Genomic DNA, 27,005 nt, shown 5'->3' with positions numbered 1-27,005 from the left:
AGCTATGAATATTAGCTGAAAACCACTGGACTCTGAGTGTACCTACTATCCCCACTTCTCCCTCACTGTACTTCTCTGGCCCATTTGGTAGAATATGGTTGCTCCCAGCTCTTGAGCTCACTTGATATAGATCCAGCCAGCCTCAGAAAACGAACTGCCAGTTCCACAAAAGAATACATGATTGGCCCAACTTTGGTCAGATTAACAATTGATAATGTATACGTCTGTTGGGGAGAGAGCTTTACAGTAATATAAACAATAACATGTAGTAACAAAGAGGCTCATTTTTTTCCCATAGTCTTTATTTAAGGTAAATAAAAACATCATGGTACTGTTTACTGGTCTGTTTCTCTTACTGTCCTCTGAGCCATCAGTTTTAAAACTCTTAACTACAGATGTGTTTATTTTCTCAAGAAATAGATTCTTAGAAGGGAAACTCTGGCTATTACTTTCTAGAGTTTCATATATACTATTAAATTTCTTTCCAAATATATTGTTCTAATTTACACTTCTGCCAATAGCATGAGTAATCTATCTAATTGCATATTCACAAGAGTTGAGAATTATTTTTCCAAAAAAAAACCCAAAAAACTCTGATAGGTAAAAGTGGTTTCTGTTTTTGTTTTTTTTAGTGGTGAGATTAAACTTTTTTCCAATTTTTAAAATAGTAATTTATATTTTCTCTCCATGAATTTTCGGTTATAAAGTCCTAGTCAGTGGGAATCAATTTTCTTCTTTTAATGTGCCTCAATACTTAGAATAGTGCTTGTTACATAGATGATTCTTACAAAGCTTTGAATACATATAGATAGGAAACCGGGAGGTAACTGGTGAGAATTAAGCCACTACAACCTAACGATTGTGCACCATTTTAGAATTTACAAAGATATTCATGTATATTAACATAATCACCACACAGCTACTGTGCGTTATTACTTTCAGCATTTTACCATGCGAAGCAAAGTCCAGAAAACTGAAGCCTAAGAAGGATAAGTGGTGAAAATTTGGTCCACGGAGGAATTCAGTTCCTAAAGAAATAAATAAACCAGATAAAATTATTTGGTCCTCCCGAGCACCAGAGGGCGAAGCAGCAGGATGTGAAGTACCATGAATGAGCTGCTCGCTGGACTCCATTTCCCAGAAGGCTTCGTCCGCCTCTACGTTACGCGCGATCTTCCAGACGCTCAGCGGCCGGGACTTCAAGCCCTGGTTGAAGGTCGCTGTGCGGCTAGACGGTCCTCTCCCTCCCACTGGCCCAAACGTGTGACAGCCGCTGACTAGAGGGAGTCGGCTGTCGGAGTGTACCTATTTGCCAGGATATGGGCGCCGAAAGTTTCTTCGACAAGATCCTACTGACTTAGGGCGGTAACGGTATTCACAGGTTGGGAAGGGGCGGTGGGAGGAGCGGAGAAGCTCTGAACCATGCTAGCGAACTGTGATGAGGCCCGGTTTTCCGGGGACGCGGTGGGCGTCTGCGCTGGAGGTGTGTCTTGTAACAGACCGAAAACTACATTTCCCGGCATGCTTGTGGTGCCAGAACTACCTTTCCCGAAAGCCTGAGCGAAGCTCATCCGGTCTTGCGTCTCCTCCCGCCCACCAGAAAACACTGAGGACATGTGGAGTCGTTGGGCCTGGCGGCTCCTGAGCTCTAAAGACAACCGGGGCTGCTGGGTTTCGACCCCCCGCCGGCCTTTCTCACCGGTCCTGCAGAGAGGTGAGACGAGGCATCGTGTTAACGTTGCCCGAGTGCTTTCTAGGGATACAGTTCCCGTGGGTCGTGCCTGCTCGGTGAACCCGAGGCAAAAGTGCCACGCCCTCCTCAGCCCATGCCAGACACTGGCGATTCCAGTGCCCCACCTTCCCCAGCTCGCCGCACGGGGGAAGGACTGAAAAGAGGACCGCCTTTGAGCCAGACTCTGAAGGCCTGGGCGTCTCCCCCGGCTTCTTTCTCAGACCTTGTTTCCTTTCATTCTGTGACATGAGGCCTCCTGCAGGTCTCAGGAGCAAAGGTGGGGTAATCTGTGTTTGGCGGTGGGGGGTGTCCTGATTTCTTTTCTGGCCTGTTCAAATTTATACGTATTTAGGTTCTGGCCTCGAGCCCATGTCAGGACTGCTTTATTCTTGTTGTAATTCTCGGTACAGTACATTGTAATCATATCGTAGGCATTCCAAAAAAAAAAAAAAAAAAGAAAGAAAGAAAAAACAGTGAATAGTGGGGCCTGTAAGTTGGCACCCCTGTAAGTGGATGTCCCTGAAGAACATCTGACTTTATTCTGAAAAATGTTTCAACAGTTGGGTTGTTGTTTTTCCCAATTTTAAACTCTTTACATTTGTCCACTATATAGACACCTTGTACCCACCTAGTACTTAGCATTCTGTTTACGTTCTTGAATCCTCATTGCCGGGTAAACTGAGCCATTCAGTACCCAAACACATCTTCCTTCGTCGACGTTCTTGTTTGTGCTTCTAAGTTTCATTCTATTGCTCATTGTTTATTCAGACCAGTGACAGCTGCACTCAAAACTACAGTTGATCTGTCATGTGTGACACTGCCTTAGCTAGCAGGGTCGTTCACGAGGTCTGGTTACATATTTGGGTGTGTAGCACACATACACATTATGATGACCTTTACAAAAAGGAGTAGCATTTTTTGAATCCTAGAAAATCATCCAAATCTTGTCTTTGTTAACTTTTTAGAGATATCCTTTGTTTACATACTCAAATGAAAACAATCATTTTTAGAGAATGAACTTTTAAGTACATGTCATACTGGAAAATACATAAGGGTTAACTGTTTTAACAATTGAATTATCGCACTTGTCCTTGGAGAAGCTTTAAGTCTCCTCTTAACTAATAAGATTTGTGTCCCTCCTCACTAAAATATATTTATTGAATGTTTACTGTGTACGGTAGTTTAAGTTTCCTTAACAACATCAATAATCATGGAATTGAAACCTTTTGACCACTGACCCATGGAAGGACCTTAGTTGTCATTTGGCACTTCTCTTTAGAAATAAATAAGCAAAGGCACAGGAAGGTAATGGGATTTTTCTTAGTTTTATGCCTAATTTGTGCAGGATTTCTAGTTCATTTCTACTTTACAAACTTAGCAAAACATCAGAAACATTAATGTAGAAATGTTTTTATTGTTTTATTTTTGTTTTATTTTGTTTAGTGGGCCCAGGCCAGGTTCGAACCCACCAGCTCCTGAGCATGTGGCCAGTGCCCTAACAACTGAGCTACAGGCACCCATCCAAAATGTTTTTAAAAATAGAGATTCTCAGGCCCTTTTCAAGAACTACAGAGTCTCTCTAGGGGTGGAGCCAGGGATCTCTGTCACAGTTTATTATTTAATGTATTAATCCTGGTAATTATGATGCAACTAGTATAGCACAGATTAATAGGCCAGTATTTAAGACTATATGCTATAATGCCCATTCTTTCCTGATAGAAAAATAACCATGTTACTAAAATGTTTCAGCTCTAAAGTTAGCAGTAAATTAATATAAAGCTTGTAGCTTAGATTTACTGAGACACCATTTTCCATGTTTTTCAAAAATAAGATCTGGACTTTTTTTAGTAAAAAGGAGCTTGGTACAAGGTAGGTCAGAGTTCAATCCACAGTATACTATTTAGTAGGTTCATGAAGCCTTTAAATTCTGAATTTGTTTCTGTCAGAAAAACATAGGTATGAAAGAATCAAAAGTAACAATGAAAGGAAAGATTTAGGGGGTTGTACAGATATCTAAGTTGTAGGAACTTGTAAATTATTAAGGACCTGTTATTCCTTGAGTGGAAAACACTGATTCTGGTCACTTCATCTCTACCTATTAATATGCCTGCAAAGACTTAAGGGGTGCTTGTGAGTCAAACTGCTCACAACAGAATGGTGACCATGACATTTTATTATGACTATCCAGTGGCTTTTCCAGTTCTTTATTGCCTCTAAAGAGGAGTGCAAATTAAGTCCTACTGCCAAGGATGGTATCAGCACCTACCCCATAGGACTGTGGGAGGGACTAAGCAAAATGTTAACAAATATTTGGGCACCTATAAAAATAAATGTTCCACATATCTTCCTGTACTCTCTTCAGCTCTCCTTAGCACACATACTAAATAGTACTAAATCTTTAGGGGTAACTTCCCTTTAAGATTTAACATAGCTCTAGCATCATTTCCAAATAGGCATTCTTGATCTTTTATACTCAAGGAGGGCCAACTGTCCCTCCTCTGTATTCCTTTATGGATATATCTCATATCAAATCATTAAAAACCACAGCCTTGGGCGGTGCCTGTGGCTCAAGGAGTAGGGCGCTGACCCCATGTACCAGGGGGGCAGGTTCAAGCCCGGCCCTGGCCAAAAACTGCAAAAAACAAAACAAAACAAAAACCACAGCCTTTTTCATCATTGTATTCATAATAATGAACACAGTGCCTTTCACTCAACAGATACCTATGGAACATCCAGACTTGTATTAAGCAGTTTGGGACCCAGTGGAGAGTAAGAACAGATGCCTCTGTTCTCAAGGACTTTATAGTCTAGTGCAAGGGTTGGCACTTTTTTTCTGTAAAGATCCAGAGAGTATTATCTATAAGCTTTGTGGACCACACAGTTTATCACAACTACTCACTTTGCCATTATAGCATGAAAGTAGCCATAAACTGATCCATAAATGGATGAGCAGGGTTGCAATAAAACTAGTCTTATTTAATAACACTAGAAAAACAGAGGTAGCCTATGGGCTATAGTTGGCCAATCCCTGGTCTAGTAAGGAAGTTAAACAATTAACAGTTACATAAATGTGTAAATTGTGAGAGGTTTTACAAAAGAATGTTATGTGACAGCAGTCTCAACCTTTTTGGACAGTTTTTTCACAAATTGGGAGGGAGCAGTGAGGGTGGTTTTAGAATAATTTGAGTAGATTACATCTCTACCTCAGATGATCAGGCATTAGATTCTCACCCTCTGCTCTGTGGCCATGCCTCTAATAGCGTAGGAGTCAGGGACCACAGTTGTGTGGTATTATGCAAGACAATACCGAGAGAGAGACAGAGAAGAGAAAAGAGAGAGAGAGAGAGGGGGGCAGGCAGGCATTCGGATTGAGCTCTGAGCAGACAGGCCGGGTGCAGTGGCTCACACCTGTAATCCTAACATTCTGGGAGGCCAAGGCGGACAGATTGCTTGAGCTCAGGAGTGTGAGACTAGCCTGAGCAACAGTGACACCTCATCTCTAGAAAAAACAAGCCAGGCATGGTGGGTACCTATAGTCCCAGCTACTCAGGAGGATGATGCAAGAGGATCACTTGAGCCACAGAGTTACAGGTTGCTGTGAGCTATGATACCACATCACTCTACCCAGGGCAAGTGAGGCCACAGAGTCAGAAAACAAAAGAAATTGTATATAGGAGAATTCTCCCCCAAAGCAAATAACTTCATAATAAAATTCATCAGCAGTATATAGAAAAGTACTGTAGTGTCTTCTAGGCTAAAAATAGGAATTTACCGAAATTAAGACCAAAAAGTTGTTTCAAAAATGAGAAATTTTGGGCGGTGCCTGTGGCTCAAAGGAGTAGGACGCCGACCCCATATGCCAGAGATGGCAGGTTTAAACCCAAAAACTGCAAAAAAAAAAAAAAGAGAGAGAGAAATTTTTCCTAGGGCTCTTACGTTGATACCAGTAAATAATCCAGGTTTTAAAATCAAATTCACTAAAATACTGCAATTCAATTATGTGCCAAAGCACTACTATAGGTGCTGAATATACAGTATGAAAAATACAGTCAAGGTATCATAGAGTTTATATTTTGGTTCAGAGACAAATAGCAAATCATACAATTCCAGATTAAAGCTGAAAACTATGTAGGAAATAAACTGGATATATGAGTGAGTGGAAGTATAGGAACCTACTTTAGATAGGAATACAAGTACAAAGTTTTTGTAGTAACTCTCTGAAGACTTCTACAAAGAACTGAGGAAAGTTGGGCAGTTTCTGTTCTGGGTGATGATATCCAAAGCATTTGATGAACACTTTATTATAATTTTAAACTCAATAAAACATTTCTGAATATTGAAAGAAGGTAAGGAAATATTCATTGAAAGTTTGCCTTGTGCAGGATAATGTGAGAAAAAAGGCTCAAAAGTGTCAGTTACCTTTGTGTGATTATAAAAACTAATGAAAAGAGCTGAAACCATGTTATAAATAGATGGGGAAAATGTTACAGAAGCTAAAGTGTGATACCTCTACCAGTTACTATAAGGAAAAAGCAAGCCTTATCTTCTCTTTTCAGATTTCTTTACCACCATAAACAAGGAAGGATATGATAGGAGGCCTGTGGACATAACTCCTTTAGAACAAAGGAAATTAACTTTTGATACTCATGCATTGGTGCAAGACTTGGAAACTCATGGTGAGAAACATAAACACCTCTTGAAAGAAGTACTAGCACTTACATAATAAGACTGCTTAGTCAAGACAGCATCACTATGATAATGAATATTTTACCATCATTAAAAATAGTGTTGCCTGAAAAATATTTACTGATGGGGAAATGCTCAAGATATGTTAATTGAAAATACATTTATATAAAATTGTAAGTGTAGAAATGATTACAAGTATGTAATAAAGAAAAACTAGAGTTCCTAGGCTGATACTAAAGTCTATGTGGAAGTACAAATATGCAATAATAATAGAAAAAAAAGAACAACACAAAAATTACCTGATATCAAAACAGTGACTTAAATCGAGTGTTGGTATAAGAATAGAAAAATTGATTAATAAAATGGTATTTGGAGACATACATAAATGAATTGAGCATGTGTTAAAGGTAATACAAATTAGGGAAAGGAAGGATTACTTAAATAAAATAACTATCCATTGGGAAAAGATATATTAAATCTTTGCTGAAAACTAAATTTCACATAGATGAAAAGCTAAATGTAAAAGGACAATAATTTTATAGAAAAAATGGTGAAAACCTTTAAACAAGCAGCACACAGAAAGCTAAATATAAATAACAAAAAAAATGTAAAGGTGCTTGACCTCATTACCAAGGAAATATAAATTTAAGTACAAATTTAAGTAGCAGTACAATACCATTTTTAATGCCAATTATACACTGCCCCAAAAGACTGGCGGGGCACAATGACTCATACCTGTTACCCCAGCACTTTCAGAGGCCATGACTGGAGGAATGCTTGAGACCAGGAGTTCAAGACTAGCCTGGGCAACATAACAAGACCCTGTCTCTGGGCAGTGCCTGTGGCTCAGTGGGTAGGGCACCAGCCCCATATACCAAGGGTTTCAGGTTTGAACCTGGCCCCAGCCAAACTGCAACAAAAAAATAGGCGTTATGGCAGGCACCTGTAGTCCCAACTGCTCGGGAGGCTAAGGTAAGAGAATCACCTAAGCCCAAGAGCTGGAGGTTTCTGTGAGCTGTGATATTACAGCTCTCTACAGAGGGCGACAAAGTGAAATGCTGTCTCTACAGAAATTTTTTTTTAATTTAAAAAAATTGGCCAGGTATGGTAGCATATGCCTGTAATCCCAGCTACTTGGGAGGCTGAGGATGGAGGGTCACTTGAACCCAGAAGGTGGAGACTGCAGTGAGTTACGATCGGGCCACTGCACTGTAGCCTAGGCAACAGAGCAAGAACTTGTCTTTTAATAATATTAAAAATAAAAAAAGGCTGGTAAGATCCAGTGTTGACAAACATGTGAGTGTGTACTTTTCTAAAAATACAAATACCTATTTGCTCCTACAGGATTTGACAAAACACAAGCAGAAACAATTGTATCAGCATTAACCACTTTATCAAATGTCACTCTGGATACTATCTATAAAGAGATGGTCACTCAAGCTCAACAGGTAATGTTTTCATCACTTCTGACAGTTTCATTAGATAATCTTTCCCATAATTGCATCTCTGTATACCCACTGGCCTTCCTGACACACCTGTGTCTTCCTTATTCTCTCTGAACAGACCACAAAAAAAAAAAAAAAAAAGAAAGAAAGAAAAACCATTTGCAAAGTCAGTATCTAGAGAGGCTAAAGAGTTAGAATAAGTGTAACAAGATTATAGTAACACAGAACAGAATTTTGCCAAATCTTTTATTATTAGCTTTCCCCCCTAGAAAGCCCACCACAGTAGAAGAGCTAAGCTGTCTATACAAATAGTAAGTATATTTTATTGCTGGCATATGTATGTTTTGGCTAATTTTCACAGACTCAGAAAGCTGGAAGGGACTTACATGCCAAGGAACAACTTCATAAATTGCTTGGCTGAAATGATTTAATTTGACTGGAGATAAAAATCCTTAAAGTCAGATCATGCTATTTACTAGAAACTTAAGATACAGGAAGCACATTGCTGAGTACTTTACATATGTTACTTAATCTCTAATAACTTTGAAAAGTAGGCAGAATTCTATTTTGCCATAGAAGACAGGTTCAGAGAGGAGTCACTGGCAAGTTTTCATCATAGTGATACGGACAAAAAGCAGTAATTTTATATAAAGAATAGAATAAGCTAAATGAATTTAACTGGAATAATACTTCATTTTTGTCAGTTATGAATAATTCACTGTGTTCAAGAATCTGTTTTCTTATGGTTATATTTTTTTAATTTTTCAAATCTAGTCTTCCTCAGATAAATATTTTAGCAGCACAGAGAGAAAAACTAGGATTCTTACGTAAAATTAAAATCTCTCACATAAAATTTGAATCTGTTTTCTTATGGTTATATTTTTTTAATTTTAATTTTTCAAATCTAGTCTTCCTCAGATAAATATTTTAGCAGCACAGAGAGAAAAACTAGGATTCTTACATAAAATTAAAATCTCTCACATAAAATTTTATTACTTTAAGGTTCATGGATAATGAAAAGCTATTAAAAATTTTTACTATAGGGGCGGCGCCTGTGGCTCAGTGAGTAAGGCGCCGGCCCCATATGCCGAGGGTGGCAGGTTCAAACCCAGCCCCGGCCAAACGGCAACAAAAAAATAGCCGGGTGTTATGGCGGGCGCCTGTAGTCCCAGTTACGGGAGGCTGAGGCAGGAGAATCGCCTAAGCCCAGGAGTTGGAGGTTGCTGTGAGCCGTGTGACGCCACGGCACTCTACCGAGGGCAATAAAGTGAAACTCTGTCTCTATAAAAAAAAAAAAAAAAAATTTTTTTACTATAATGTCCAAATAGACACTTAGAGTTCAAACATTCAGTCCCTACTTTTAACTTACCTTTAATGCACCATTTTAGCTAGTTTATTTGGGATCATAGCAGACTACTAAATCCACTAAAGAAAAAGCCAAGCATTTAATTAATTCCCCCAAAGCTCTGAGCCATCCTGAAAGAGCTACTGACATTTTTAATAAAGTAATTTAAATTTTTATATGTCTTCCTATAATATAAGCAGTGAATTAAAATATGACTTGAGGAATCTTCATGATGCTAGGACCATTTAATCCTATATACAAACTGTAGGATTAGGTATAGGAATATTACTATTAAACTTTTAACTTATTACTGTTGTGTGAAGTTACAGTCCTGTTCCACCCTTGAGCTTATACCTATTACTGACCTAGGATAGAGTAAGGCTCAAAGATGTCATGAACAATGGAGCTAAGGCCAGGGCCATCAGGCACACAAGCTCCATGCTTTTATCACTTCAGAAAGGTCTACACTAAGTCAAGCTTCCTCAATCCAAGAATTCATGTATATTATGAATTCACTTGTAATCCAAATTTTCTGGTGGTTCCACGGTAGTTACAATAAGCACACTTAATTGCATTGACTCCTTAATAATGGATTACCTCTTTCCATTTAAATTTTTGAGGATAGACACCTATGCTGTTTCATAAGTCTTTTGAATCTGTATTTAAAGCAGCAGTTCTCAAACTGCAAACCACAGGAACTGTATTAAAGGGCCGCAGCATCAGGAAGGTTGAGAACCACTGATTCAAAGGAAGAATGAGGTTTAAAAAAAAAAAAAAGCAACAGCTATTAGGGCCACAGTGCAATCTATTATTCCAAGGTTCACACTCCACAAGACATCTGAAATTATAATACATTTTCACTCTTCCCCATGTAGTCTCAGTAATAAAAATACATTATATTTAATATCATAAAACTCCTTTATAATGATATTTAGGGGGGAATAGAACTAATAGCCACTAGATGCCACAACTATATGACTGCAGAACTAATTCTCACAAAGTAAAACCTCCGCAGTTGACCACCTCCCTCCAATGACCTCAAGTTGACCTATTTTTAATAGACCCGAGATGTACCACATGTATTGGTACAATAGGCCTAGTGCCTTATGTTGACCACCTCCGTATGTTAACCAATTTGTTATAGCCCTGTGTGTGGTCAACTTACAGAGGTTCTACTGTATTTCAAGCAGAATTAGATACAAAAACTCCCTATCCAGTATTATTATGAGGGTTAGGGAAGGCATATCTTTTGTACACAGCTAAAAACTTTTTTATGTTAGAATAAGATTGATATTTAAGTCAAAACTTTTATAATTATATTATGATATAATGAAAGTCAAAACTTTCTCCATATCAAAACATCAGTCAGACTACCCTGCTTTAGCCATCAGTAGCTAACAGTGAGTGCTAACCATGTGCCCTAGTACTATTTTAAGCATTCTACCTACATTATCTCATTTAATCCTCAAAATAGCTGTAAGGTATAGGTACTATTATTATTTCCATTTTATCAGTGAAGAGACCAAAGAGTTAAATAACTTTCCAAAGTCTTATGATAAATGGCAGAGATTGAATTCAAACCCATATAGCTTGACTCCAGCCTCTGAAAGTTGTGGGAGATGTTTGCATACCAGACCCTTTGAAGATTGAGTCCTTTCAATCTACGATTGTTATAGCCTCCCTTTTCTAAAAGTCATATTAGTTTTTAAACAGTCTTTCTAACCCAAGTTAACTCAGGCCACAAATTACGACTTTAAAAATGGGAGTTCCAGGTACTAATCCAGTTCTTGTTTGGGCTTTTTTGTTTTGTCCTTACCAAAGTTTTACCCTCATCTGTTCTTTCTTTTGGTAAAGAAGGAAAAATGATGAGTTAGCAAGCTACCTAAATTTTAAGAAGCATAGTGGTACAGGTTGAGTATCCCTTATTCAAAACGCTTAGGATCAGAAGTGTTTTGGATTTAGCAGCTGAGGATCCAAATCCAGAATCTGAAATACTCCAGGGAACATTTCCTTTGTGTGTCATGTGGGTACTCAGATTGTTGAACATTTCAGATTTTTGGATTAGGAATATTCAATCTGTAACAGTTATATTTTCTTAAAGCATTTCCATAAAAATGTCCCTCCCTAGCAAAGCAAAGTTTATAAATCTATCAGGTAAGAACCACCTTTTTTCTCCACAAATTCTTTGTAGCACCAGATATGGAGAACATAGCCAACAATTTGAACAAAACTAATTATGCTGACAAAGGGCAATTATTGTAACCACATAGGCATTTATTTTGTGTCACCACAGAAATTTCCAGTGGTAGAAAATCTCTCAAATTCAAAGCAATGAAAGATGATAAAAGACTCTATCAAAAAAATAATAAAAACAAGACATTAATTTGTTGAGGAACTCTTAGGGGCTAAAAGTAAGCATTTCACTGGGAATTCTTTTTGTTTTCTAGGAAATAACAGTACAACAACTAATGGCTCATTTGGACTCCATCAGGAAAGACATGGTCATCCTAGAGAAAAGTGAATTTGCAAATCTTAGAGCAGAGAATGAGGTAATGCAGATTTTAATTTATTACTGATAAAATAACATCTCTAGGCTAAGGCAGGCAGGTTCGAACCCAGCCTGGGCCTGCTAAACAACAGTGACAACTGCAACAACAACAAAAAAGAAAAGCCAGGCTGTGTGGTGGGCACCTGTAGTCCCAGCTACTTGGGAGGCTGAGGCAAGAAAATCACTTAAGCCCAAGAGTTTGAGATTGCTGTGAGCTGTGATGCCGTGGCACTCTACCAAGGGTGACATAGTGAGACCCTGTCTATAAATAAATAAATAAATAAACAAACAAATAACATCTCTACAGTAAAAATAAGGTATAAAAGAAAAAATATTTAGAAATAAACAACTGATCTCACAAGTATTTTACATGGTAAATAAGTTAATAAAACCAACTAACAATTTTATGTGGTTATTAAACAATAAGAGGTTATTTTTATTTCATTTATTTATTTATTGAGGTAAATCTCACTTTGTCACCCTGGATAGAGTGAGGTGGTGTTATCATAGCTCACATAAATCCCAAACTCTTGGGCTCAGTCCCAAGTAGCTGGGACTACAGGCCCCCATGCCACAATGCCCAGCTAGTTTCTCTATTTTTAGTAGAGACAGGGTCTCGATCTTGTTCAGGTTGGTCTCAAACTCCTGAACTCAGACAATAATCTACCTGCCTTCTCCTCCCAGAGTGCTAAGATTTAGGTGTGACCTGTATGATATATTTATATATTATATACTATGCCCAGCCAATTAGCAAGTTTTTAGTTTAACGATACCTAATCTTTTTATATATAAATGAAAATTTTTACACACTGAAAAATAAGTTATATTTTATACATATAAACGTCATATCAAAGAGAAAATCTTTGAGTTCTATATTGATTATATAAAATTTTTAGTATAGCATATAGTATAATGTTCTCCAAACTGAAAGTAATGTAGCATTTTCCATTTGAGTTGATCCTGTATTAATTGTCATTATCACTTAATAGAAAAATGTTTCTGTAGTTAAATCAGAATTTTAAGTTATTAAATATTTTTAAATTGAGAAAATCTTTCTTTTCAATTTTCTTGCTCAGATTCTGTATTATAAACCCATTGAGTGTCCAAATTTTGCTAAAGGGGGGTTTCAGATTTTTTAAATAAATCATGATACAGAATTTCGTTTAGTGCTAATTACATGTGATCTTTCATCCTAGAAAATGAAAATTGAATTAGACCAAGTTAAACAACAACTAATAGTAAGTGAAATTTTTTTCCTACTAATTTCAGAATATTCATTACAAGATCATTTTTTTAAAACCTTTATTTTCTTTAAAGCATGAAACCAGTAGAATCAGAGCAGATAATAAACTGGACATCAACCTAGAAAGGAGCAGAGTAACAGATATGGTAATATGCTTTTAAATGTACTTTCTTGACTACTTATTCCTTTTTAGTGTTCTTTTTTTTTTCTTTTTAAACTTTCTGCTGCTTCATATCCTGTAGTTTACAGATCAAGAAAAGCAACTTATGGAAGCAACCACAGAATTTACAAAAAAGGTAAAGTAGTATGTAAAAATTTCTCTTTTATATACTTCTTGTGCCTTTATAACCGCTTTTATATCAGTTCTTAAGTTTGGACTTTTAAAAAGCTATATGGTTTCCTTATACCTCTTGTAGTTAGCAGCATTTTGTGGAGGCAGTCAACAGGTAGATGGTCATACAAGAGCCATGACCTCAGAGTAACAATCAAACTTTTCACATAGTGTACTTTTTTTTAAACTAAATTATTTTTATATAGAAAATAACTACCTTTTAAAAGCAATGATTCACTACTGGTATTTCCTAATTGGTATTTAAGTAAGTGCCTAGGCTCAGGTAAGTATCTTAAAAAAATTTTTTTAACCTTAATATTTTTTGTTTATGTGCCAGATACTGTTTTGTATGCTGTACTTGTTATCTTTTAACTCATTTAATCTTCATATTACCCTATATGAATAATCTTCATATTCATCCTATTTTACCAATTTGGAAAATGAAGAGAGGTTAGTTACCAGTTAATAAGTGATAGAGCTTGGGAAAGAACCTGGATTGTAAACCCCATGAGAAAAATACTGCTTACCTTCTCAATAAATCCTGAAGTGTAATCTTTACTCAGTCTCTATGGTTTGATTAAAACTCTTTTTGACTCAGCCTAGTCTTTTCTTAAAAGTTCAAAGCCAGCACTCTTGCTCATAATTTAATAAAAGAACAGTCACATTTGTCCTTTCAAGGATACCAATCTCTTCCTAACTATAAAGGAGATAAAGAAATCAGCCAATTCTCTCACAACTAATTTCTGAGCTCTAAGTCCCTTCTTAATCTCCCCTCTTAACCTTTCCTTGGCCTGTACACCTAAGTGCCAGTTCACAGTATAAACGTTGATTTCTTTTTTCATTTACAGAATATATTTAAAGTTTTAACTACAATATGCTAAGGACTTTACACCTATAAAGTGATAGTTCTGTGACTAAAATTTTTGTTTCTTAGTTTATCATCTTATATGTTTAGAATTCAAATATTTTATTAGGAGGTTAGGATTAGAATATGCCCAGTGTGGGATAATCCTAAGAAATGATCTTCAAATGTGAAAGCAGAAGGAAGGTGATTTGTCAGTTTGTAGTGTACATTTAATGTTTTTTTAATACCACTATGTTTTTACTGTTTACCCAACCGAGACTTTTCTAATGCACAATTAGCCCATAAGTGAGGAGGGTTTCTAATGTAAATGTTTTTTTTCATTTAATACATAAGGAAAAAATTTAGTTCTCTTATTTATTCTTATTTACTACAGGATACCCAAACAAAAAGTGTTATTTCAGAGACCAGTAATAAAATTGACACTGAAATTGCTTTCTTAAAAACACTGATGGAGTCTAACAAACTTGAGACAATTCGTTACCTTGCAGGTAAGACTTTGCCAGAAAAAGGAATTGCTGTCATTTAATTTCCAGACTTGTTAGTTCTTTTTACTTTTTTTCTTTCCTTTTATAACAAAGTGACCTGTTATTCTTATCTCCCAAGGTAACCATGTAGGCACAGAGAAAAATCAGAAGGAGCTATAATAAAACTGCTTTATTGCTTGTTCCTCTCTAGTGGTTTAAGAAGGTTCCAAATCTCAGGTATAAATTTAATGGGCAACTCTGTAACTCATTAATAGATAAAAGCATATAGATATCAAAGAAATATATAAACACAAGTACAAAATGATGTAAGGTAAAACTAGGTATTCTACAGTGAAAAGAATGAAAATTTGTTTTTTATTGTTCATATCCTTTCATAAGGATTTGAGTGGAGTTAGAGAAAAAGATGAGTTCAGTATATACAGGCCATTAAAACCACGGAAAGTTTGGTGGGGGTGTGTAAAATTCTGTCTTCTATCAACTGACTCAGCACAGATTGTATGCAAATGTTAGATTACCAATACTGGGCTCCTCAAGTACCATGTGTCCTGACCCAACTACAGGGCCCCAGTTAGTTAGAAAGAATGCCCTAGTCAAGTATTATTTGTCTTTTTTCTTTCTTGTTTATAAAAGCAGTAAAAGTGAAAACCTTCAAATCTGCTCCCCATAAGGATTTACTATTAGTAATAAATATTTCTAAGTTTTTCTTCTGCATATAAATACTATATATACTTTCTAAATATAATCATATATTACAGTCTGCTCCACAACTTTTAAAAGTTTAACTAAATATCTTTCCACATGAGTATATACACATAAACATCTTTTTGTTAGAAAGCATAGTATTTCTTTTTATAAAAGTGTCATAACTTATTTATCCGGTCCTCTGTTAACCGGCATTCCACTTCTAATTTTTCATTATTAAAATACTGACTGAACAGTATTGTTCACACACACAGTTTTGTGCCCTTGTGCTAGTATAACAAATTGGCTATGCACATTTAAAACTGGGGAATCAAAAAGATAATGTACATTTTAAAAATTTTGATTTTAACAAATTGCTGTCCACAATAAAGTTGCTAATTAATCAGTGGTTATCTTGGCAGTCACCACTGATGTAGAGGTGAAGATGGAGCCCCTGCCCTCAACTGATGAATACATACCCCTTTTCTTTCTGCAACCTGAATTGCTCAATTTTTATCTCTTTGAAACCTTGGGCTTCTGTTTAAGATTGATTTGAAGAAATGATTCTAAGGCTACACCAACTTTTGAAAACCCTTAACTCTGGCAAAGTTTCTGGAACTGGAGCCCTTCAGTTCACTTATAGTGCACAGGAAATACTGAAACAGCCTAGTTTGGAGTGTTCATTTTCAGTTTCAAAATCAATCCCAGAGCAACACAGGAAAGGCTTCAAATTCCATTCAGCTTCCTTTAGAGTATTTACCTAAAGAATCAGTATCTTAGTTAATAACAAAATCCTTTTTAAAGATGGTGATGATCTCCAGAAAACTTTCATTCAGTAGTAGATATATACAAGGCAGAATCTAAAAGATTTGGTAGCACTGGCCAAAGAAATCAGCAAGTTAGTGATTGTTTAGGAAAAGACCTTTCCTAAGTCGTGATCCTTTTCTTTTTTACCCGAGAACTTGCAACCAAAAGTATTGAGGTATTTCTTTCATCTTACCCATCTCAAAATAGTGTTACTACTACTTTACTGGTAAGCCTTTCAGGAAAACTGAATCCTACACTCCCAGTAGGTGGGAAGTTAATGTCATGAATGGATCTATTGGATTCTAGAACACTTGAGAAATTGCCAATAAGACAGTAATACCCCATTTATCTGAGATTCACATATTTATTCATGAACATGAGGGAAATGTGAGAAAGAAAATCCTTACTCAGCTGTCAAAGCCCTAGCAATAAAGATCTTACATTTCCCTTACAGAAGAAATCCTTATCAAATTATAAATGTTAATCAGTTTGATTATTTGATTTCCCCACATGTATCAGTCAGTACTCTTCATTTTAAGTCTCATATCCAGCTTGAACTAGTTTAGGCATAAAAGGAGAGCATTGGCTTACTATTGAACTATGCAGAGAGCAGAGTGTATAGCTTAACCATGAGGATAATTAGAATAGACCTATCTTTATGTTGTCTGTGAATGTCTGCCTCATTTTCTCTTACCAGCTTCCTCCATAGGATAGAAACATTGCCACTAATAGCTTCTAGACACTCTTATTCCAGTTTCACTAAGAGAAAGAGATTATCCCCTTTCTTTTGTTCCAATTAAGAAAATCCCATGAAAGGAGTCTTAGAATGTCCATCTTGGATCAGATGCTATCCTTTAGCCCAGAACAATGTTGGCAAGGAGGCAAGAACTGAGTTAATGTAGCTTATTTAATCTGTATAGTTAATGTGGCAGATTCTGTTCTGGGCAGATAAATAATAAAAGCTGATGTTTACCAGAGTGCTGAAAGTACTTGAGCATACTCACCCAAGTATTTTACTATATGTAGAATGCTTCCTGGACTGAAGATAAATAAAAGCAATTTAGGATGACTCCATATAACATAACAACGAGAAATAAAAGCTGAAATAATAAGAAACAAGAAACTTAAATGCAGTTACAGTTATGCTATACAATTCTAATAAAGGAATGAAATTAATTCTCTCCTCATAATTGTTCATTTGGTTATCTAAAACTTAGCCGCTCTTGAGGTACCAGAGGATATACCAGTAACTACATGGAATATCCCCTGAGCACCCTGTGGCTCAAAAAAAGAGATAAGTCCTTCAGTCAGGTGTCAGGCTATAAATAATGGTAACAAAATGTTTAAAAATGAAACAGCCGGTCAGCGCCTGTGGCTCAGTCGGTAAAGCACCGGCCCCATATATATATACTGAGGGTGGCGGGTTCAAACCCGGCCCCAGCTGAACTGCAACCAAAAAATAGGTGGGCGTTGTGGCGGGCACCTGTAGTCCCAGCTACTCGGGAGGCTGAGGCAAGAGAATCGCTTAAGCCCAGGAGTTGGAGGTTGCTGTGAGCTGTGTGAGGCCATGGCACTCTACCGAGGGCCATAAAGTGAGACTCTGTCTCTACCAAAAAAAAAAATGAAACAGCTTTCAAAGCTCTACCTGTGGAGTCAAGTATACTTGTCTTAAATCCTGGCTCTACCACTTGCTAGCTTGCTGCCTCATCTGTAAAATAGGGATAATACCACTAATCTCCTAGAGTTTTAATTATGGTTGAATAAGGTAGTATATATAATTGTCCAGACACTAGGACACTACCTAATGTGTAGGTTGCAGTGAGGGAGAAGAAGTTTAAGAGTTTTTATGAAAAAGCATAGAACGTAGCAAAGGATTCGGACAACTTGTAGTCAGAAGCACCTTCAGAAGTAAAAGTCCTGGCTTGGTGCCTGTAGCTCAGCAGCTAGGGCTCCAGTCACATACACCGGAGCTGGTGGGTTCAAACCCGGCCCAGGGCCTGCCAAACAACAATGACAACTACAACCAAAAAATAGCCAGGCATTGTAGCAGGCACCTATAGTCCCAGCTACTTAGGAGGCTGAGGCAAGAGAATCGCTTAAGCCCAAAAGTTTGAAGTTGCTGTGAGCTGTGATGCCAGGCACTCTACCCAAGGCGATAGCTTGAGACTATGTCTCAAAAATAATAATAATAATAATGTTATTAAATAGTTAAAGATTGTAACTGACATCTACACTTTTTTAATTATTCTGTTTAAAATACAGTAGTTTTTAAGAATTGGCATTAATCTTGCCCTTCAGAGTATCTTTATCCTTAGTTTAATTTTCTAGGTAATAAAAAACAGGGTAGAAAATCAGTTGGATTTCCTTTGTTCTTTGCTCTTTATTTAATGAACGTAACTTATAAACATTATTCTGTTTATCTCTGCAAAATAATCACAAATATGTAACCTTTAACATAGCTGCTTCTTTTCACAGCCTCAGTATTTGCTTGCCTGGCAATAGCATTGGGAGTTTACAGAATCTGGAAGTAGTATTAATGCTCCTACTGCAGCTTGCTGTTGACTTCATAGAACACTAAACCAGCATAGGTTTATTTTGAACATTGTCAGTTGCAGCAGAAACTTACAAGATTATTCAAAGTATTATGGACTAAAGAGAAGCGTTTCAGAATGCAAAGAGATATTTTGTCTTTATTTTGCATGTGTGTCTTTATTTTATTGTTATTGAAAAGCTACCACACAAAACCCTGATTTCTTTGAAGGGCATTTTGTCCTTATCTTTTTGACGGTTCATAGAAACTTAACCAGTTTTCTTGTGTTTGTTTGAACAACTGTGTAAATTGTTGAGATTTTGTTGGAATCTGCTGAAAATTTTGAAAACTACTCCCTAGCCTTATATACTAATTATTGGACTTTCCTGATAACTACTGCATAATTACATTTTTATATAAAATAAAATATTACTATAACAAAGTTTTTGGACTTTAAGTGACTAACCATATAACTGGAGATTGATTTGTTTTTGTAATGAACTAAAACAATACATTTTAAAAATAATGTATACTCTAGTACAAATACATAAAATTTAGTGTGAAATCTATAGTTTTGCTAAATACTAAGTTCTAGTTATTATACGTTTTTAAATTTTTTGATACAAAAAAAAAAATTTATCCCTGCTTCTTAACACCAGTTGACATTAACCCATCTTAAATGTATTACATACAACCAAGCTTTTCTTAATTATTCATTAAACACAGCAGACATTCATACATAGTACCTACTTTCAGGAAACCCATAGGGAAATTCAGATTTTTGTTATGTTTTCATATTGGGTCTACTGTTTTTTCTTACTTATCTATTAATAGATCTTATGTAATTACAAAGTATCATTTTCATCTCAGTTCTTTAGTTTTATCCAGATTGAGGAAAACAAGGCCAGAAAGTGGTAAATATTTCAAAAGATTTCAAAATGCCTTGGCAATAGCTTTATAAGTTTGAAAGGCATATCCCTTTTGAGAGGACTTTTTGAAGTTTGGATTCAAGGCATATCCCTTTTGAGAGGATTTGTGTTTACTTTTCCCAGATCCTACGGAACACTACCAACCTGGCATCACTTCAAAATTAATTTTCACCCTGAAGTTTTTCAGACCACTTGGGTGGTGTGAATTCAGGCTGTAATCCTCTAGGAATTGGCTTATGGTTGTGAATTCTGAAGAGATCGGTACGTTACCTTGTCATTTGTTTAGCTATAAACAGTAATCTATAGCATAAAGTAGTCAAGATAACCGGTCTATATGTTCAGAGGCTTTCCAACTAATTTTCTGCAAGGATCTGTTGAGTTGTTTTCTTTCTTTTCTTTTTTTGTTTTGTTTTCAAAACAAACTCTATTTTAACATTATTCTGCTGCATTCTGTTTTGTTTTTTTACCTCAGAATCCTCTTACCTAAGAGAGTTTTTGCATACTATAGATAAATTTGTTGAGTTGATAAATAAGGCACCATATATGTTAAAACACACTGTAACAAACTACAATGCATTTGTTCACTCAACCAGTATGACTGCCTGCTATGTGACAAACAGCATGCCAGTCCTCATGTGCATAAAGTGAGCATAGTGTCACACTCATGGAAGTGACAATTTTAGTGGAGAAGAGAGACATTAAACTAATATCATTGGTTTGGTAACAATTTAAAATATGCTACTAAGAGGGACTGCTTCTTTCCTCCATGTGAAGGAACCTCCAGTAGCATAACATTGTCATCATCACTCCATCCCCTCATTCACTCTGCTCTAAGGGAGGTAAAGTGACTTAGTCATTGTAAATCTGGAAGGTGAAGTAAGGCCCAAATAGCCCAACTACTTCCTTCCCATTCCCTCACTCCTGCTTGTGACCAGCCTGTCTGCAGAAAACATTGATTCTCTCTGCTCTGCTCTCATGTGATCAAGCTCTGCCTCTGCAGGGTGAGACCTTCCCCAGTATAGCAATGCTTGAGGTGGAATAAATCTATCCAATCCTAGAAGCTCAGTGGGCTGAGGATGGTAATTCCTGCAAGTTACCCTGTACTGTTTAAAGAGGGGAGGGGCCCTTGGTTCCAGGAACTTCACACCCCTTCCCAGAAATCTTCTGAATAATACTCTGCTTAACATAAAACTAAACAGAAGATATAAGACCCTAGAAACTCACAGAGGGCTATTCTGTCTTACTCTAAGAGATAACTGCTGCTCTGCCTTCTGTTTGTAACTTCAATAAAATTGATTTTGCTTTACTCGGTCAGCTCACTCTTGAATTCTTTCAACCCTCAAGCTAAGAACCCACTGGGCTTTCAGGGCAGACCCCAGTTTAGAGGTCAGCTTTCCTATATCATTAAGACTAGGCAAGAGTCAATAAAAACACTGCACCTTATTTGTAAAACATTTCAAGGCTTTTATGATGCCCATTTTGTCAAATTTTAGATGTGTACCATTTTAAGTTAATTTTTAAAGCATATTTTTTAATATAAAGAATAAGTGGAAAAGGCTCTGGTCACTGTCATTGAAATTAATGACCATCATTTGAAGAAAAATAGCAACCATTTACTATATGACAGAAAATAAACTAGGTAATAGGTGTCAACAAGCCTGTTTTTCACACTCTCCTAAGAAGGAGATATTATCCTGATTTTACACCTGAACAAACAAGCTTAGTGAAGGCAAGATCACCCAGCAAGTAAGTCACATGGACTCAAGTCTTTAAATCTTGTGCTGTCACTCAATATACTAGTAATCTCCAACTTGAGTACTCAAGACATGCATCTCCTGAGTCTTAGGAACAAAAATAACTTAAGTCTCTTTTTAACATCATTTTCACTCCTGTTTTTTGTGTTTTATTAATGTAACAACCCTATTCTGGTATTTCCTTCCTCACTGGGAAAGAAACTAGAGAAAACTGGAGCAAGTATAACACTGTTTCCAAGCTTGGGATTAAGTTTTTCGCTTTATCAGTTTAAAAGGAAAAGTAAGGCTGTGTGTACTCCCAGAAGATAAGGGAAACCTTATTTAGAATTCCAGCAGCAGTTAAGAGAATTCAGACTCTTAACTTTTCCTGCCAAGGTTAGAATCCTGGGTCTGTATTTGTCATCCTAGACACAAGTACTTAATCTCCACCTATAAAATACACTTAGCTTGTAATGGCTATTGTGAGAATTAAGAGACAGTAAAGGACTTGGCATAGATCTCACATGAAGTACCCAATAAATGTTCACAACTATTATTACTATAGTTTGAAAGCCTATTGGAAACCACAGAAAAACTAACAGTATTGAATATGAGAGTTATCAAAAGGACAAGCCATTTTTTAACCCTAGTTTATAGACCTTTGACCAGGTAAACTGGTCTCAGCAATCAAATGTAGTCATGTCAGGTCAAACTAGTCCCAGTGATACTGGATCAAATGGACTTTAGCATCCATGTAAGGTGCATCTAGGGTCCAGGTGGGCATTCTGGTGTATGGTGAGGAGGCAGCTGCCAGTGAAGCCCAAAGCTAGTGATCAGATCTTCAGGGGGAAACAGAAGCTAGATAACTGCCCCCCAAGACAGTCACAAATATCTGCTAACTCTTGAAGGGAAGAAAGGAAAAGAGATGGTGAGGCTAGGGGAAAAGAGAAAATTCAAGTCACAACTGAACTAAAATTCGTTTTTGGTCAGTATAGTACAACTAATCTTGGGGAGAAAAGGAAAAGAATTATAAAGCCGTGTGTTCCTTACCCTGTCCAATCTGCCTCTTCTCTACATTCCTTTCTTTAAAAGCTCACAAGACAGAACCGGTTGAATTCTGAAGCAGATTATTTAAATGAGTATCCTTAGCAAGCACACCTTTTTTTTTTTTTTTAAGATAGTTTAATTTTGTCACCCTCTGTAGAGTGCAATGTTGTTATGGCTCACAGCAACCTCAAACTCCTGGGCTTAAGCAATCCTCTTGCCTCAGTCTCCCAAATAGCTGGGACTACAGGTGCCGGCCACAATGCCTGGCTATTTTTAGAGCCAGTCTTAAACTCCTGAGCTCAAGCAATCCACCCACCTCAGCCTCCCAGAGTACTAAGATTACAGATTTGAGCCACCACATCTGGCCTAAGCACACATTTCTTGCCTTTTACAAGACCTCTGTTTCAGGGTTTGGTGGCAGGGGGAGGGGAAGAGGAAAGGGGCATTGAGACAGAGTCTCACTGTTTCGTTCTGAATAGAGTGCTGTGGCATCATAGCTCACAGCAACCTCAGACTCTTAGACTCAAGTGATCCTCTTGTCTCAGCCTCCTGAATAGCTGCTATTATAGGTGCCTGCCCAACATCTGCTAGTTGTTCTATTTTTAGCAGAGATGGGGTCTCACTCTTCTCAGGCTGGTCTCCTGGAGCTCAAGTAATCTACCCACCTCAGCCTCCCAGAGTGTTAGGATTATAGGCATGAGCCACCGTGCCCATAGAGTTTCACTTTATATAAAACTTTCCTCAACGAGATACTTGATTGCTAACCATAAAGTTCTTTTCTAAAACTTAATGGTCTTAAGTTGCAGTTTCTTCTAATTCTAGGTGCTTTTTAAAAATTAAGTCATTTGAAAAATTAAAATTATACATATATACGTATATATATATTCTACATTAATAGTGAATGGTACTTTCTAGAAATTGAAAGAAACATTATGGAGCCAGAGTAGTTTTTTTTTTTTTGTTTTTTGGGGTTTTTTTTGAGACAGAGTCTCACTATGTTGCCTTTGGTAGGCAGAGTGCCATGGTGTCACAGCTCACAGCAACCTCCAACTCTTGGGCTTAAGTTATTCTCTTGCCTCAGCCTCCCAAGTAGCTGGGACTACAGGCACCTGCCACAACACACGGCTATTCTTTTGTTGTAGTTGTCAGTGTTGTTTGGCAGGCTGGGGCCACAGCCCCGGTGTGTATGACTGGCACGCTAGCTGCTGACCTACAGGCGCCAAGCCTCAGAGTAGATTTTTTAATATCTAAACCTCGATTTCTTTTGATACTAGACTGTACCATCTAATATTTGAGTTTATGTAAATGCTTGCAAAATTAATTGCTCATAAATTTCTTGACTTGCTTATGTAGAGATATAAAAAGTATATTGGAAGTAGGTGCACAACTGAGTCCATATAATTTTAAAAATTTCTCTGCGATGTTACGTATTTTTGCCTTCAGAATTGGAATAGCAGACCCTCAAGAGTAATCCTGAGAAGAGTTTACATAGACTTACATTTATATCAATATTTAAAATGAAAGAGAAAAATCAGTTTATTTAAAATTATTTCAGTGATTAGTACCTTCTCACAAACATTCCCCTAGAAGACATCTTTTTTTTCACTCTCCTCTTCTCTTTGCTTGATTCACAAGAGCTCTCTTCCTATAAACAAAGGAAAAGAAGGTTAAATACAATTTTAATACTAGCACGCATTTCTTCTTTCTATAATGTCCTTTCAAAAGAAAAAAATTAACCATGCTAGTATTTTCAACTCTGATAAAATTTCTTTTAGGATTCTGTATAAATTTCCTAATCTGACATAGGAGTGTATCACATTGTGCTGAATCATAAGATTGGGAGGCACCTTAAGAAACCATTCAGTCCTTCGTCTATTAATACATCCTCAAAACACTAGCATTTCACAACATGTTGCTAACTGAAAAACAGAAAGTATTAGTATGTTATCTTTGGGATTCTTTATAAGTCCCTTACTGCTAAGAGTCACATTTCCCAGCTCCTCCAGTCCCTTTTTCATGTTGAAACATCTCTACTGCTCTGGTCTCATTTTCCACTTTGCCCTATCCTTCACTATTTCTGAATATTTCTCATCCATCTTGGTATTCTCAGGACCTAGCACAGAAGAATCAATAAATGCCATAGAAAGGAACAAGGAAGGCTAGGAACACATGGATGGCCCCTAGATATTAATCATATTTGAGTAATTCTTCTAGTCAAAAATGCTCTCAACTTAGGACAGATCTGAATGCAGAGGCTCCAAGAACAGCACAAAACATATGTCTGTGGGGAGCCCAGGGTTGCAGTTAGTTCCCCAAAGTGTTCCTGCCCAACCTTTGCTAATGAGCCCCATTAGTTCAACATAGAAGCAAGCTGCCATCATGCAACACTACCTGGAAAAACAGAAGCACACATCTGTTCTCTTCTCCTCCCTCAGCTACAAACTTGAAAATGGAGTAGCGAAACTCCTCCCCTACAGTGGCCAGGCTTATGTGGGTATAGAACAATATAGATGGTCTCTAGTCTGAAGAGTAATAACAAACCTTTGACAGGGACCTAGCATATGACACCACTGTACTTCATACTATGTGTTATATACAATAAGCTAAAGTAGGTAGGATTACCAACATTTTATAGATGCAGGAACGTAAGTCAAAAAAGTTAACTTCCGGGCAGCGCCTGTGACTCAAAGGAGTAGGGCACCGGCCCCATATGCCGGAGGTGGCGTGTTCAAACCCAGCCCTGGCCAAAAACTGCCAAAAAAAAAAAAAAAAAAAAAGGTTAACTTCCTCCAAGGTCACAAAATTAATTAAATGGCAGGATCCAAACTAGATTTTGTCTGATTCCAAAGTTCATGTTTACTCAATCATTCAGGTCCTACAACTGCACTATATGCTGTATATGATTTTATGTTACAAGAAGGACTAAGACCTCCCACTCAGGAGTCTGCAGTGCTTAGTGCTCAAATCACCCATCCCCCTTGCCCATGTTTCAGGCACCCCTTGAAATCGTTAGAGGACTGGGTGCAAAGATTTCCATGAAAGAAAAACACTGAGGTGGGACATGATTTTAACCTCATGTAACTAGATGGAACCAGTGAAAGAAAGAAAATGCAAGTAGCTACTTGTAGCCAATTTTCTGGTGCTTTAATACTTACAAGACCTCCAGAAACAGTAATAAATTTCTTTACCTTTCCCATATGCTAACTTATTAGAGGAGATTTTAAGAATTCCAAATATTCTAGAAATTACAGTTAAATACCAAAGCCTCTACTAACAGCAAATATATAACTTATCAAACTAAGTCTTAATACACAATAAGTTCAAAAGAAAATATGTGCTTGGCATTCAACAGGCCTTCAAGTGCTCACTGGAGGTTCCAAAATTTCAAATTCTGAGAGTTTATGAATTTGGAGAACATCATTCACCAAGATTACTCATTTTCTCATTAAAAAGTAGCTAGAAGTATATTTCTCCCTGTAAGTTTAGTCCTTAACTCAGAAAAAGAGACCTATTTATTGATATACTAAATAAGTGAATCATGGTGCTTGGGCACCAAAAGAATTCTAAATGTAAGTCAACCTTTCACTAGAACAAAGTTAGATAAAAATTTCTGCATATGTTTTAAATGCACATATTTTGAATAAAACCAGTATTTTTGGTCTGGGAGAATTTACAGGCTTATTGAAGAGATTAATAATTCTGCACACGAAAATGTTCACAGAGTTTATGAATTATTTTTTTTAATTTCCATGCAATCTCTAGACTTCATATGAAACTAAAAGAAGAAAACTCCATGGGTGCTGTGGCTCACACCTGTAACCCCAGAACTTTGGGAAGCTGAGGCAGGAGGATCGTTTGAGGCCAAATGTTCAAGACCAGTTTGGGCAACATAACAAGACTTTATCTCTACAAAGCCTTAAAAATTAGCTAGGTGCAGTGACATGCACTTGTATACAGTCCCAGCTACTCAAAAGGCTAAAGGTGGAGTATCACTTGAGCCCAGGAGTTTAAGGCTACAGCGAACTCAGCCCCAAACTTGCACTCCTGCTCTGGCTCAAGTGACAAAGCAAGACCCTGTCTCAAAATAAAAACAAAGAGAAAACTTCTTGCTTAGCAGGACAGATTCTTCTTAACAGTGTCAAAACAAAAATTAAAATTAAATAAAGTAATATGAAAGGAGACAATCACCAAAGAAAAAGAGAGAGAGAAAAAAATCATACCCAAACTTCTAAAATTTCTCCAGACTAAGAGGTAGACCTGCGTAAAGTTCATGTAAGCCCTCAAATTGATCCAAGGACTGTTGTAGCTAGGATTGAGAGGTCAGAATGAAGCCTAGCAGAGCCATATCGAGGTCCAATCCAGTTCCAAACACTTGTAAGGTATAAAGTAAGTTTAAGTTAAACATAGACATAATCATGGAATAGTACCAGTTCCAGGTCAGCCATACTTGATTAGCAAATATGGCCCGCTGCTTTAGACCAATGATTCTGAATAATACTGGCCCTGGAGACAGAAGTGATGAATTCTGTGCTACATAAATCTCTAACAGATATCTCTGCCAAAGTTATTATGGTGCCCATCTATTGTTAATTTTACAT

At 37.0% G+C, this 27,005-nt stretch overlaps 2 protein-coding genes across 6 annotated transcripts in view; one reads left to right on the top strand and one right to left on the bottom strand.

Annotated features, from left to right (window-relative positions):
- The first annotated feature begins 1,232 nt into the window (after window positions 1–1,232).
- Window positions 1,233–27,005, top strand: part of CCDC90B (coiled-coil domain containing 90B) — a 37,713-nt gene continuing 11,940 nt past the window's right edge. The window contains exons 1-9 of one of the 3 annotated variants that reach the window (XM_053560165.1): window positions 1,233–1,714; window positions 6,289–6,408; window positions 7,763–7,866; window positions 11,656–11,757; window positions 12,953–12,994; window positions 13,074–13,145; window positions 13,242–13,295; window positions 14,569–14,683; window positions 19,751–19,888. In XM_053560165.1, coding sequence (XP_053416140.1) covers window positions 1,615–1,714; window positions 6,289–6,408; window positions 7,763–7,866; window positions 11,656–11,757; window positions 12,953–12,994; window positions 13,074–13,145; window positions 13,242–13,295; window positions 14,569–14,683; window positions 19,751–19,845 — 804 coding nt within the window. In that variant the 5' untranslated portion in view covers window positions 1,233–1,614 and the 3' untranslated portion in view covers window positions 19,846–19,888. Of the gene's footprint in view, window positions 1,715–6,288; window positions 6,409–7,762; window positions 7,867–11,655; window positions 11,758–12,952; window positions 12,995–13,073; window positions 13,146–13,241; window positions 13,296–14,568; window positions 14,684–18,643; window positions 19,134–19,750; window positions 23,450–27,005 lie in introns of those variants that run through there. The other 2 variants (XM_053560164.1, XM_053560166.1) reach the window with 2 other exon arrangements.
- Window positions 23,808–27,005, bottom strand: part of ANKRD42 (ankyrin repeat domain 42) — a 97,345-nt gene continuing 94,147 nt past the window's right edge. For all 3 annotated transcript variants that reach the window (XM_053560163.1, XM_053560160.1, XM_053560161.1), the window contains one exon: window positions 23,808–24,052. In XM_053560163.1, the coding sequence (XP_053416138.1) occupies window positions 23,966–24,052 (87 nt within the window). In that variant the 3' untranslated portion in view covers window positions 23,808–23,965. The remainder of the gene's footprint in view (window positions 24,053–27,005) is intronic.

Source organism: Nycticebus coucang, chromosome 14 (assembly GCF_027406575.1).
Source record: "Nycticebus coucang isolate mNycCou1 chromosome 14, mNycCou1.pri, whole genome shotgun sequence".
Taxonomy (NCBI): Eukaryota; Metazoa; Chordata; class Mammalia; order Primates; family Lorisidae; genus Nycticebus; species Nycticebus coucang.
The sequence above is the reverse complement of the archived record's forward strand: the minus strand, read 5'-3'. Positions and strand labels throughout refer to the sequence as shown.